Source organism: Vidua chalybeata, chromosome 2 (assembly GCF_026979565.1).
Source record: "Vidua chalybeata isolate OUT-0048 chromosome 2, bVidCha1 merged haplotype, whole genome shotgun sequence".
Lineage (NCBI taxonomy): Eukaryota > Metazoa > Chordata > Aves > Passeriformes > Viduidae > Vidua > Vidua chalybeata.
The window spans coordinates 9,120,755-9,134,514 of record NC_071531.1 but is presented as its reverse complement, the minus strand read 5'-3'; the positions used below and the strand labels follow the sequence as shown (position 1 = coordinate 9,134,514).

The 13,760-nt window shown below is 36.9% G+C and overlaps 1 protein-coding gene across 6 annotated transcripts in view; it reads right to left on the bottom strand.

Moving 5' to 3' along the window:
- Positions 1 to 13,760, bottom strand: part of CFAP47 (cilia and flagella associated protein 47) — a 354,600-nt gene that overhangs the window by 147,475 nt on the left and 193,365 nt on the right. For all 6 annotated transcript variants that reach the window (XM_053934673.1, XM_053934672.1, XM_053934674.1 and 3 more), the window contains 3 exons: positions 11,344 to 11,448; positions 9,768 to 9,924; positions 2,004 to 2,099 (listed from right to left, as the gene is read on the bottom strand). In XM_053934673.1, coding sequence (XP_053790648.1) covers positions 2,004 to 2,099; positions 9,768 to 9,924; positions 11,344 to 11,448 — 358 coding nt within the window. The remainder of the gene's footprint in view (positions 1 to 2,003; positions 2,100 to 9,767; positions 9,925 to 11,343; positions 11,449 to 13,760) is intronic.

Here is a 13,760-nt window from a genome sequence, read left to right as displayed (position 1 = left end):
CAGTTTTACAGTGTACATGAACTAGATTGTTTTGGACAGTTCTTCACTGCTTCTGTGGAAAAAAAAATGTATTTAATGTAATGGCAAATGTTACAGCTTTTGTATTTGTCTGTATAAAATGTGCTGGTTTCAGCTGGCGTAGAATTAACTTTCTTCTCAGTGGCTGGTATGGGGCAGTGTTTTGGATTTGTGCTGAACACAGTGATGATAATATAGGGATGTTTTTGTTACTGCTGAGCAGGGTTTACACAGAGCCAAGGCCTTTTCTGCTTTTCCTGCTGCCACGCTGGTGAGGAGACTGGTGTGCATGGGAGGCTGGGAGGAGACACAGCCAGGACAGGTGACCCAAACTGACCAAAGGGATATTCCAGACGTGTGACATCATGGATCAGAGTGTGAAGTGGCAGAAAGAAGGAGCAAGGGGGGATGTTTGGCATGATGGGGTTTGTTTGCCCAAGTCACTGTTAGATGTGATGGGGTCCTGGAGATGGTTGAACACCTGCCTGCCCTTGGTGTGAACGAGACGCGGCACCTTGGGAAGCAGTGAATTAATTCCTTGTTTTCCTTTGCTTTGCTTGTGTGGCTTTTACTTCCCATATCAAACTATCTTTATCTCAGCCCACGAGTTTTCCACCTTTTACCCTTCCAATTCTCTCCCTGACCCTGCTGCTGGGGGAGTGAGTGAGTGGCTGCCTGGGGCTTGGCTGCTGGCTGGGATGAAACCACAAAAAATGTATATATATAAAAATGACATGACATGCAGATCAATTCTTACACCTCTTTTTCTTCCAAATCCTTCTTTCTATAACCTCTAGAAATGTTTTGAGGCATAGTAAGCTTCCAGAAGGAAAATCAAAAATAGTTCCTTGCTGGGAACAGTAAGGTCTGCAATATCCTTTACAAAATAAAAGTACAAGTCAAGTACATCTACAGGAAAATCATAGCATATGGCAATTGTTTTTTGAACAAAATTGTAAATAAGTGATCCTCATTTCCTATTTATAAACAAGGTCTTTAATGTGAGATAGACAGTATTCTTCAAGGAAAATGGTATGGCTTATTCTGATATCTATATTAACATGAAACAGATTCTCACACATATTTCTGGGGGATATGAGCAAAGAAAATTAATTTATTTCATAAATAATTGAAGATATAAATAATTTAACCGTGTGTTCTGAAATTAGAAAGCATATCTGAGAAGTAATCAATAGAAATAACTAGTAGGAAAAATATTTAAAATAGGTACAGAAATCTATTTATCTTCTATACTTCATCAATGAATCATTTTAAGTTATTGAAATATCCAATTTCTGCGATAATCCAAGCCTTATAATAACATTAGATAAATCAAATAAATCAATTATTCCCATATACAAGTCAAAAATAAATTTTGCTAAAATTACAGCACTAAAGGCAATTAATTCCTTTCATATTCCATCTCAGATCAGATATGACCAGCAATGACATGTAAAATTTGATTCAGGATAATAAGTCAAATAGTTTAATTGTTTTCAGATAGCTTTTTAATTGAAAAGTACTGTTTTCTGTATTTTCCTATGAAAATTTTCCCAAAAAATATAGACCAGAATTATCTTAAAAAAACCCAGACAAACAACAAATAAACAAAACCAAAAAACAATTCACAATCTCCCCAAATAAAACAAAAATGAGTTAAAGTGACTGAAAAGGCTGAAGAGAAACATATGTGTATTTAGAATTAAATAATTTTCTTTTTTGTTTTCTGTTAATTTGGTAAAAAATTAAAAGTAGTTACAACTGTCCAACTCTTTCATTTTAGAATTTCTATGCTCCTCTTTTTCTTCTTAACTGATCCTTCCAACTACAGAAATTTCATTTTAAAACAATTTTATTTAAAATTGCATATTTTTGCCACTCTGCTACTTCATGTTGTAGGAAACTGTGACTTGTTGCAGGTTAAGTTGATAAAATAAGTAACAATAATAGTTTAAATATATATTAAGGGTTAAGAAGCTACACACCTTGTGGCTGTTTAACCAGAAGTTGAAAAACAGATTCCTCATAGGTGGCCTGGGACAGGACAGATGCACTCAGATGCTGATTCAACAGCCCCTGATCTAAAAAAAAAAAAAAAAAAAAAAAAAAAAATTTTTGGAAACCCATTTAGAATTCAAAACTGATGGAACAATTTCCCCAATAAAACAGCTTCACAGACAGGTTTTATAAAATACATCCTTGAATGAGAGCACATGGCCCCTTTTTTCCATGCTCTGCTTAAAGGTTCTCTCAGTATTTTCCTCATTGTGAAGTATAGATACAATATCAATATGGATATCTTTTTAAATAGAATTAAAAGGAAATAACACAGCATCAAGAAAACACAAAGTTTAAAACTTTTTCAATTAAATAACAATTGGAGATTACAAAATAAACTGTTTCCTAAATGAAAAAATCAAGTAGCAATGAGAGCCAATGGTGACACGAAATGTAAAGACACAGGTTCAGGACCAGCAGTACAGATACAGCTGCAGACAAGAGCTGCTTTCATGTCAGCAAGTTACTGGATCAACCAACAGATCACTTCATAAAGACAGAGGATTTAGACATTATTTAGATTGTTTCAATGATCATTGTCAATACTGTGGATAAATAAAAAATGAGATTAAAAAAACTGGTATGAAGTCCAATTTTATAAACCAGTTTTGCAACCAAAGGAAATTCTGTGCAGGAAATATGTCTAGCAGCTAACTCAAAGAACGTGAGACCAATAGATAGCCCGTATTTGTCATATCAAAGTGTGGTAACACTACATGATGAACTGCTGACAGGAAGACGGGATACACAGGACTCATCCAACAGCCAGGGAAGACTGTCATTTGGGGTTATGGAACAAAGTAAAGATAGCTTTAAGAAAAAGAATAATGATCAAAGGCATTAAGGAAGGCAGAGAACAGCTCTCTTGGCACTCTTATTCTTGGTTCTTAGAAGAATAGAAACAATCCCAAAATTATTTCATCTCAAGAGCAAGGTTTCAGGTTTCAGAAACCAGCTGGAGGTTCAAAGATTTGCAAACTGTGAGGAAATAAAAAAAGAATTGAAGGGCCCTTGCCAAATATTAAATGATGGGTGCATAAGAAAAGCTAACACACTCATTTCAATATGTCAATAAAACAACTGTATCATCTTTCCTGACCTGAGAAACTGCAGTGGCAAAAACATGGCTATAGTGAAATCTTCCTCTATAATGCTAATTATTCTGTAAGAATTATTTTCTATCTTATTTTTCAGGATGCTAATAAGCTGAATACTTTAAATTTCCCCTACTAGAAGATTTTTTCAAACCTTAAAATATATGGTATTTATTTTTAGTTTATATCCTTCTACACATTCAGCTAAAAAGTAATTTTCACACAACTAGCTAACTAATCTCAAGATCTTTTTTTATCTGAAATATATTGTTTCACTGTATGAAATTAAAGGCACTAGGTTATTCTTCATGATGCTTCAAAATTGCATTTATCAGTTCAGAGCTGCATTTATACATTGCATGTATTCTAAATTGACTAGATGACTAAAAATAGTATTTCTTCACATCTTCACTATTTCACTCTAAAACTGACATATATATACATATATATATGCAATATATATATATGCATATATATATATGCAAACTTAGTCCAATATATTTTGTCTGAACAAAAAATGACCAAATAGCAGACTTGTCTTTGAGTACTTAGTTGAATTGCATAAAGTCCCAGAAAGCAGTTTGAAAATATTTTGCAAAGTACATTTAAAAGGTTGCAATTCCAGTTTGGAAATCTTTGAAGGGGAAAAGACACAGCCAACCTACTGTGAATTCAGCCTTATCTTGGACATAGGGTAAGTTTTAATAAGCAATCTTATACACTGCCACAGATATCAGTTTTACTGCTGCAGGTAACACTGGATTCCAGAGGAACCAATTCACCTCCCTTATCCAATTCCTAATTACAGCTGTAGCTTTAATCTTTTCTTTGAGCACAGCTCTTCAAACTCTGAAATTAATACCCTCTACAAAAGCTGTTGAAATTTTTTTTCTTGAACGATGTATTTGGACCACTGAAAATATGAAATAAATTGTCCACACTGACTGAAATAAAGCATTATGGTGTTGCCCTGATTTTTAAAAGTGTTTTCTTTTATAGTTCTTTTGAAAGTGTTAAAGTTTTCATAAAACTTCTTTAGCCTTCTGATGTTTACATATTTGAGAGTCAGAGTTCCCACACAATTTCACGTCTAAATAGAATAGTTTACATATTTCTGTGTGGGTAGAGAGAAATGATTGATTGATCTTTAGACCAGTGTGGTTAGAGAGGTGGTACTTCCATCCTCCAATCCACGGTCACCTTTGGAATTCTATAAATACAAGATGTTAGAATAAAACTTCCTCTTTTTCTCCTTAGAACTTACCTAGCTTCTGTGTACTCATTTCGTGTCCAATAGCAACAATTACAGTATTAACAAACCATTAATACTTAGGGATAATTCTTATTATCCCTAGATAATAGGGATAATAGATCCCACAGGTTAACTCTGTGGACTCTGGTTTACACTGGAGATTTCAGTAGTTTCAATTATTTATATAATTTTTGTTGCTTCCAAAAAAAACTCTTAGTAGAAATACCATACAGTGGTATTTACAGAAAAGCAGTATCATTCAATCTGAAAGAGCTGAAGTAGTGCAGGTTGCTAAACCATCTGTGACAAGAGTCTGCATACTCTGCAGTTCTGGTCACTGGCTCATTTTGGGGAAAATCACCTGCTGTTAAATAAACATTACTCACATGACTATTCTTAATGTAGTTGTGAATGCCAATGTGAATTAGTGTTGCACATTTAAGCATCCATGTGTCTAAATCCTGGGAAGAAAACTTATTGGTATTAAATTCAGTAAGAAAATACTTAGTTTAAAGAGGTCCAGGGTGGTAGTAGTAGTTTTACTTTCTCTGTAATTTTCCCAAATACAGAACTGTTTATACTATAACAGCAGTCAAAATTCACAGAAAGAAACATTTCTGAGGAATAATGCTCTTAGGTCTGACAAAGCCTCAGAAATGCAAATGGAAGCTTCAGAAATGGTCCAGATAGGACAATTCCCAATTAATGTCTATTTTAATTCCTGAACTCTGCCATTCTAAACATAATTTCACATCTATATAGGGCTAAAATTGCCTGTGGAATGTTACTTGAAAATAAGAGAGATAACTTGTGTAATTTTCTTTAAAGCATGAAGTAAATCTATAAATGTCGATGCTTATTGCTGTTACACCTTAATCAAGATGGCCTATGTTCAATGTTGACAAGCTGAATTCTCATAAGGGGCCCAAGGTCTGAAATACAATTTCTAAAGATCAAGATCAGTCAGGCACGTCACTCTGATTTCCGAATTGCTGCCTTCTGTTGACTTCCCCATTCCACCCTCTTTCTGGCCTCCAGTAGCACCAGCAATAAGCCTGACATACTTCTCAAGATATGTAAGGGTCAGGAACGCTAAACTGAACTTGTGTATACAAAATTTTGCTTATAAGACTAGATTTCTCTTCCTCTGGAAAGAAGGAAATAAGAATTAAATATTCTTATACAAAGCAAATAATAGAATTAACAATATCTAAATACAGCTTGAATCAACTATCTTGTTGTAATTAAAACAAAGCAAGCTTTATGTACAGGCCACCAAGAGCAACTGAATTAGAAAATTAACATTACAATTAACTGATTTTAAAAAAATCAAGATAGATTTTAAAGGACAGGTATTATTACCCTTTCATAAAGTTTGCAGTATAGAATTTATTTTTTCAAAGATGACCTTTTGTAATTCTACGGATCACAGAAACATTAGATGATCATGATGCCAGGTCTACTGATGGGTAATGAAAAATGAAGACTGAAAATTTCTGATGCATAAAAACAAATATTAATCCTTCATTGTCAAAGCAGATACTTCTGTCTCTGTCACTATTTCTGAACAACTCCCTGGGACAAGTTCACGCTCAATAGAAAGATGACTTTTCACTAGAACAATTAAAAATGCAGTTTCTCTTGTTTCTCAGAATATCACAATATACTAGGCTTTAGTTGCAATATTTAAGCTCTATAAATAATTTTTTTATTAAGTTGCATCACAGATAAATTTGATTATTCTTTTCCATTATTTTGTGAACAGCATTCTGGATTAGCATTCTTACAAATTACACCTCATAGTAATGGAATACTATCTGAGCTGTCTGGCACTAGATTTATTCTCAATAAGATAAGCAGTTTGCTTATCTCTGAATTGCAAGTCTCTGCAAATCTCTGAATTGCTCTTTTGTACAAATCAGAATCCCAGACTGCAATTTCCACTAGAATAAAGCTTTCTGCGTTTATGATATGCAACAGGAATCTTTATACCACAGATGTAATATTCTCCTACACTTCAAAAGTTTACATAACCAGTTATTTCCTAGTCAAACAGGGTGGATTGCACAGCTAATAATTCACAACACATCTAATTCACACAGTCTGGGCTAAGATAAGCACACAGGGTAGATGGAGTGAGGGAAAAATACAAAGGGTTAACGTTTTAGCAAGAAAATTGCATTACTAATAATGCAAAAGCTCACTTTGTCTTCAGCTGTTCCAGGAATGATGTGTTGATGAACAAAGCAATTCAAAACTGAGGTACACCAACAATTTATCAAGGTACCTCTGAACTGAAGCTCTACTATCCATCATGTCAGTTCCTCTCCCTAATTTGCATTGCAATCTCTATCATCATCCATGTCGGTAATAAAGGTCTTGAATAATACGGGCCCCAAGGCTGACCCCTGGGGTGCAACACTCATTACCAGCCAGCAGCTGAATGCCAAGATGCTGATCACTATCATTTGAGACCAACGGTTCAGCCAAGTTTCCAATTCACTCAGTAGTCTGTTTATCAGGCCTAGACTTCCTTAGCTTCCAAACAAGAATGTTACAGGATTCAATGACAAAGTCTTACTAACTCATAGTATATTACATTCACTGCTCCTCCCTTATTTGCATAATCACTCATTTCCATACAGAAGGCAATCACATTTGTCAATCATGATTTGCACTTAAGAAATCCATTTGACTACTCCTGATTACCTTCTTGACCTTCATGGGCTTGGACATGGACTGTAAGATAACGTGCAAATCATGGGCTACCCACACTGCAAAAGGAAGTGTCCAACTCCCACCAGGAGTTCAGGTAAGGCTGATCATCCTACTGCTCCTCCAGTCTTCCTTCTATCACTTTTCAAAGGAAGAAACAAGCCTTTTCCCAGTCAACAGAGAAATCTGATCAACGTGAACCTTCATAGAAAACAACAGTCTCACAATCATATTGGCCAACTGTTTTATTATGTTGTGAATTTCACCTGGATTTGTGGATATGAAAACCTCCAGCTGCTCTAAGTCCACAGCCTGTCGCTCCCCTACAGGCTGCTCATTTCCCGCTCCAAACAGGAAGGTCACCTACCACAGCATTCATCCAACTGGTGAGGCTCCTGCCATTCACACTGCAGGGCCAGGGTGTGAGAAATGGCTACTCACTTTTCATAATTTTACAAAGGTTTATCAAACCATACCAAAAGTACCACAGAAGACTGAATAGAGAAAACGTTAACGGCGCCGGGAGCAAAGGATTTTCCCCACCATGTGCTCACCCACACAATGGAAGTTTCGCCTTTTAACCCTTTAACCCTTTAACCCCTCCCAAGGTTCTGTCCATTGACCCCTTCTCTGCTGTCCAGTGGAGACAACTTCCTCATATTCTGACTGGAGGTCAGATGTCACCATGGTGACAAGCTGGCCCTCCCAGATGTCCCAACCCTGGCTGTCTCTTAATAGCAACGCAAGAGGGTGAAACGTAACTATAAATCTGTAAAACTTTTCTTAACCTATATACATGATAATTGTGAGAGTCAATCATTACTCATCTATCAAAAGGGAGAAACTTCTACAACTCCTGACTGCCTCAGACCAGAGTTGCAGCTTCCACCCTCCCACCTTCCATTTGGATTACGGAAGCAATGGCTGCACAATCAGAATGACTGCCCAAGAGCAGCTCCTGTGGTGTGCAGTCAACATTTACCTTCCTTTTCTAACTGTGAGAAGCACTTTGGAGCCTTGTGTACGTGCCCTGAAAGCCACCTGCTGCAGCAACTGCCCTGTCTCTGTGTGCAGAGCCAGTGTGCAGTGCCCCTTGTCACTTAAGGACACCTAGATGCCAGATAAGTAGGAAGCTGGACAAGATTCTGTTTCTTTTGATTCCAGGATCCCTCCCTCTCTGTCCTGCTCAGCACCTGAGGTGTGGTGAAGTCCCCAAGATCCTGGCCATTATTCACTTGGCCTGTAAGCACTGAATATTTTGCATGCTGTTGCTTCTTTCAATGTTTTCCAGAAGAGAACATCAACTGAAATTCACAAGAGATCTGCTCACTTACAAATGGTACTTTCTTTTGTGACAGTCATAAATGAAAATATTTCAGCAGTTAAACAGGGGAAACTGCATTGAAGTCTGAAAAAAAATCCTGGTCAGCAAAAGTAAAGTGTTTAGTCACAAGAACAAGATACTCCTGACCTTTTAGGTAAACATACTTCCCAGATTCCCCATATATGAACCGTGGGCATGGACAAAGCTGTATTTGTTTATTTCTAATGCATATCCAGAAGGTAGGATTAAAAAGCATGAGTTTAATACAACAAACATACATGAATCTACAGATTTTAAAAAGCGTATTTCTTCACTTACTCTATATGCCTCAAACCCTGAATCACAGCACAAGTATGTTTGAGGCATATTTAAGCAAACATGGCTTAAAACTTACCTTTGAACAGACTTGATTTTACTTTTCTCTTACAGTTTGGTTGCTATTTCTCTTTTATTTATTTATTTATGAAGATAGAACTGGAAGGTTTATCTTCAATTTTTGTTATTTGCAGATGCCAAGACATGCTTTGGCACCTGTTTTCTTATGCTACCTACATGTTATGTTCAAGTAGGCAGAGATTCAGAGAATCTTTTAAAGCCTTCTGATGTACTTGAAGTGAAATTTCCTTTTTGACTGAGTAAATTTTAGTCATTAATGAGATTGAGAACCTGAGTTTTTACAGCATTTATGAAATCCCAGTAGGGACAGTTAGTTGTTGATCTCTGATAATTCTGGATCTCATATTATCCTTTAAAGCATGTTTGAAAATATTGATGAAACATACTTGCTTGGAAGGTCATCAGAAAAAAAAACAAAAAATCCCAAAGAAAACCTTAAAAATGTTTTGCCCTTGCTCTCTTACTAACTCCTTTAGTTTTCCAGAATCTGACCAAATAATATAAAATATTTGAAGGTAATTGAGGAACAAAAGCAAATCAAAGCATTAGCTATGTGGCTTAGGCACAGCTACCAAAACACATCCAGGAGTCTCCTGTTGCCAAAGTGCTGCAGTGCAGTACACAGCCAGCTAGCAGCTGCACGTCCACACGAGGCTGCATGACTTGAGAAGTCTTCTGTGAAAAGTTGTTACAGGTTTGTGTTCTTTCCTATCTCCCACAGCACACCTTACAGAGTTTTCAGGGTGGATGTGGACAATACACAAGAACTCTATTGCCAAAAAATGGAACGAGGAAAATTTAATCACATCCCTTTCACACTTCTAATGAAACCCAAAGAGGCTTAAATTCCTTCCCCCACTCCAAAAAAAAAAAAAAAAACAAAAAAAAAAAAACTTCCAAATCCCTGTACCTGCCAGCACGATATCTACCACCACATTTTCAGCAGTTGGATTTTCGAAGGATATGATGGCAGAAGAGTACTTTCCAATGCAGGCACTTATGGTGGTGGTTTCCATGTGCTCAGGAGGAACCCCAGACCCCGTCAGGTGAAATATCTGCTCTCCAAACTGTGAATGGAACATGCCATTATTTATTATTTGATGAGTCAGAGCTGTATATTTTAAAGTAATTTGCCTACTTCTTTCTTCTGCTGTTCTGTGTCTCTGCTACAGTGAACTTTAATTTTTGCCTTCTTTTTTCCTTCTTCAAGCTGCTGTTACTCTAAGTATTGCAATCTGAAAATCAACAGCTTCATTCTGGAAGCTGTTCACATCTCCTTTTTATGTTTAATTTCTGTCCTATTTCAAGCACACAGTATTTAACTTCCATTCAGCTACTCAGAGCTTTCAGTGTAGGGAACGGAAAGATGTAGGTAGTTGCAAAAACAAAATTCAAAGCACATATATTAAAACCTGAAAGCAGAGGAAGTGAGAAGTTCTCTCCGGCAGACAAAGGAAGAAAGAAAATAATTTTTTGATGGGACAGCAGTAGAATCACACAACAAGCTCCAAAGATAATAATGAACATTAACCTTTAGACACAGAAAAATCAAGAATATTGGAAAGGAAATAGTAGATCTAAAATTTCTGTGGACCATCAGGTTTCAGAGAAGATAATGACATTGTGCCCTCTTGAACTAACCTTGGATACTATTCATATTAGAATTGCTGTCTCCTTGTTTTTATCCTTACTAAATATTTAAGAGAGATTCTGAAAAGAAATGCTGTGCCAACACCATCTGCAAATAACCTGTCTGTTCAGCATACTTTTTCAGGATGAAAAAATTGTCACATGACTTCCTTCAGTATTTGTTTTCTTCATATAAAAGAATATTTGCTTTTTTAGTATTACTTAAAACACTAGTGAAAGGTGCTGGTAGCACTCAACTGGAATAATTCACAGGTCAGCAGTCTTTTAGGATATCTGAAACTAAAAAAAAAAAAACAAATACAGAGAGGAAATTGCACAGAAAGCAAAGGCTTCATTTAACCACATCTTGCATGATGAAATATTACCATTTACATTGTACTCTCAGTTTCTCTTTTTTATTCCAGCTGTAATTTAAGAAAAGTTAGTAGGTCATGTTGATGACTCATGTCTCTTTATTTACTTGTTGCTTGTTCAACTTCACGAAAATTAACAGAGAAAAAAGAAGTCAACAATTCTAAGGTGTTCAAAATAAAAAACATTTTCAGATCTAAAATGAAAGGAAGAATTCACTTTTTCAAGTGTGTGATCTAAAATTCAGATTGGATAAAAAAAATGAAACAATTTAATTTTTTGGAAATTACACAGAATAAATTCTGTGTAAAACTAAGGATAAAACAAATTACAAGTTTTTAACATCTTCACATTTGCTCCTTCATTATGCATCCAGTCACTAAACTTCACCTTGACCTACAGGCTGAATCTTTTATTTCCTTGCCTATCATAAATAGTATCTAATCTGAATCCCAAGTGTTGTGGGTACAAGCACATTATCATACCTTTGGGCATTTGAAGGTTATTGTTGCCTTGTGATTGCGTCTTCCAAGGGCAGAGGGACAGAACCTCACAGGCAGCTGAGTGGTGGAATGAGGAGGAATCATCAGCTGTACAAACACAAGAAAGAAGCAAAAGAAAGGAGGGGTAAGGAAGAGGAAATCCATTTTTTTGAGTCTCTGTTTTGTGCTTGGCACCAACAGTGCTGATGTGTATGTGATTAATGTGTTCCACCAGATGCATTTTCCCCCTCAGCCAGCACGGGCTGCGAAGGCAGCGAGTTACTGCAGCAAACAATGCCAGAGGCAGTCCCTGCACATCCACTGCCCAGCAGCTCCAGGGCTGGGGCTAGAACTGCTCCAAGGACATGGGCAGCAGCTCTCCAACACCATTCCAACAGCGCTGCGGTGTCTGATGGCACTGAAGGGTTATCACAGTGACCCCCAGGGACACAAACTGCCTTAGAAAGGAAATACATGCTAGGTTTTAATAAACCAGTGCTTTGTCTCTCTTCTGCTTACCTTTAGCAAAACCAAAACTGTAAATAACACTTTTGCAGGTTTTCTCTTCACCTCAAGTATTCTACTTGAGACTCAATTGCATAGGCAAAAGCAAAGTAGCTGACTACAATGGATTAATTTCTGTTTTCAAGAACCAGATAAGCAGTAAATTAATTGAATTATGAAGAATTAAAAATACAATGAATTTACTGTTATCAGCCAGAATCACTGAATACACAATTGCTAGGACTATTTCTTTAATAAAAAACAGGTATTAGCCTTTTAATAGTATACATGTATAAACTGCGTTTGCATAAGCAACGTTCTCTTGTAAGAAGAGATAAAAAGGTAATAATTGATTGATATCATGAGCAGTTAACCTGTGTTGCATAAAATGAATATAATTTGCAATAAATGAAGGTCAAAACAACACACTACAACAGCTGGGACTGACAAAACACACATAAAACTGCTAACTCCTACTGTTCAGCATGACTGCCATAGAAACTCCAGCAGAAGGCACCTTCCACCTGTGCGCCATCTTTTAATCTCCAAGGCCTTCCTTGGCCCAGCCCCCCAGGTGGGCCTTCCAGCCAGTTGGCCAATCAGAGTGCAAATAGCCCTGCCCAGTGTGTGACTGATGGATAACTCTGCCAATCAGAGGCTGGGTTAGCACCACCCCTGAATGTGATTGATTAATTGATTGACTGATTGATGGATTGACAGCTCAGCCAGGCTGAGGGGTATGGGGTCACTGTCTCCCCACAAAGCAAGGCCTGGCTCATTCCCATCCCCCCTACACTGGCATTGTCTTGGGACATTGACCTCATCCAATCTCTGTTGAGATGGATGAATCCCATCCATCATCCAAGCCTTTGCTGCTTTTCCTCACTGCCCCATGGCTTTCCCTGCCATCCCAGAGCTGCGCTCAGGCAGGAGCCACGCTGGTCCTAGTCTTGCCAGTCATCCCCCTGGGTGTATTTATAGGGTAGAGTTTCCTGGAATAAAACACAGATCCTTCCAACCACTGTTCAAATGATAACATAGAAAAGGAAATCTTTAATTGAAAGGCCTTCAGGGTGCACCATATGACAATATGCACATACAGTAGTTCTACAATTTTTATAAGGCTATTTGATTAGCATAGCTATCAAATATTGTCCAATTAGAAGAGCAATTGCTTATGTAATTTTACCCCAGCTACTGCCCCTCTGGAATTAGTCCAGGGGCTTCTTTGCTCCATTTCTTGTGTCTTCTCAGATTCTGGTTGGAAAACAAAAAGTCATTGTTGTAGGTTGTCTTCTTGAAAATAAGACTAAACAGTATATCAGGAATGTGTTAGAAGGTTAGCTTATTGTTCTAAAACGTAGGGATAAAAGGGCAGGAAAAGTACTAGAAGCTACAACCATGTATTAACAGTCTCCAGAGCCACAAATATATGAAAATATATAAAAAGCTAGAAATCTTTAGTCATCAGTAAAGATGACTCAACGAGGGACGAGGGTGCTCATGTGCCTCGAACAGATATTCCTACTGATGGCAGTGGGAGGTAAGTTGTGCAGAAGAGAGGACAGAGCTCAGGTGTGCTCAACTAACACACCAAACTTGAAATGTTATTTTCTTTTTTTGTGGGAGAAAGTTTTAAAGTAATTAATCAGACTACTGCTGTAACACTTAATTATACTTTTATTTGCAGTCCAGTTCCTACCTAATTGTCAGACTCATTTATCAAATGAAGACCTACAAAATGGTGAAAGAAACATAGTAGAAAACAACCCCTCCCAAATACTTTTTATTAAAATGAAAAAGTAAGTAAAACACGATGGCCTAGACCAAGACTACATCATTAAATTAACACTAAGATTTTAAAATATTGAGTAATTTCAATATAAAACATCCACATTATTCAGAATAATAACTCT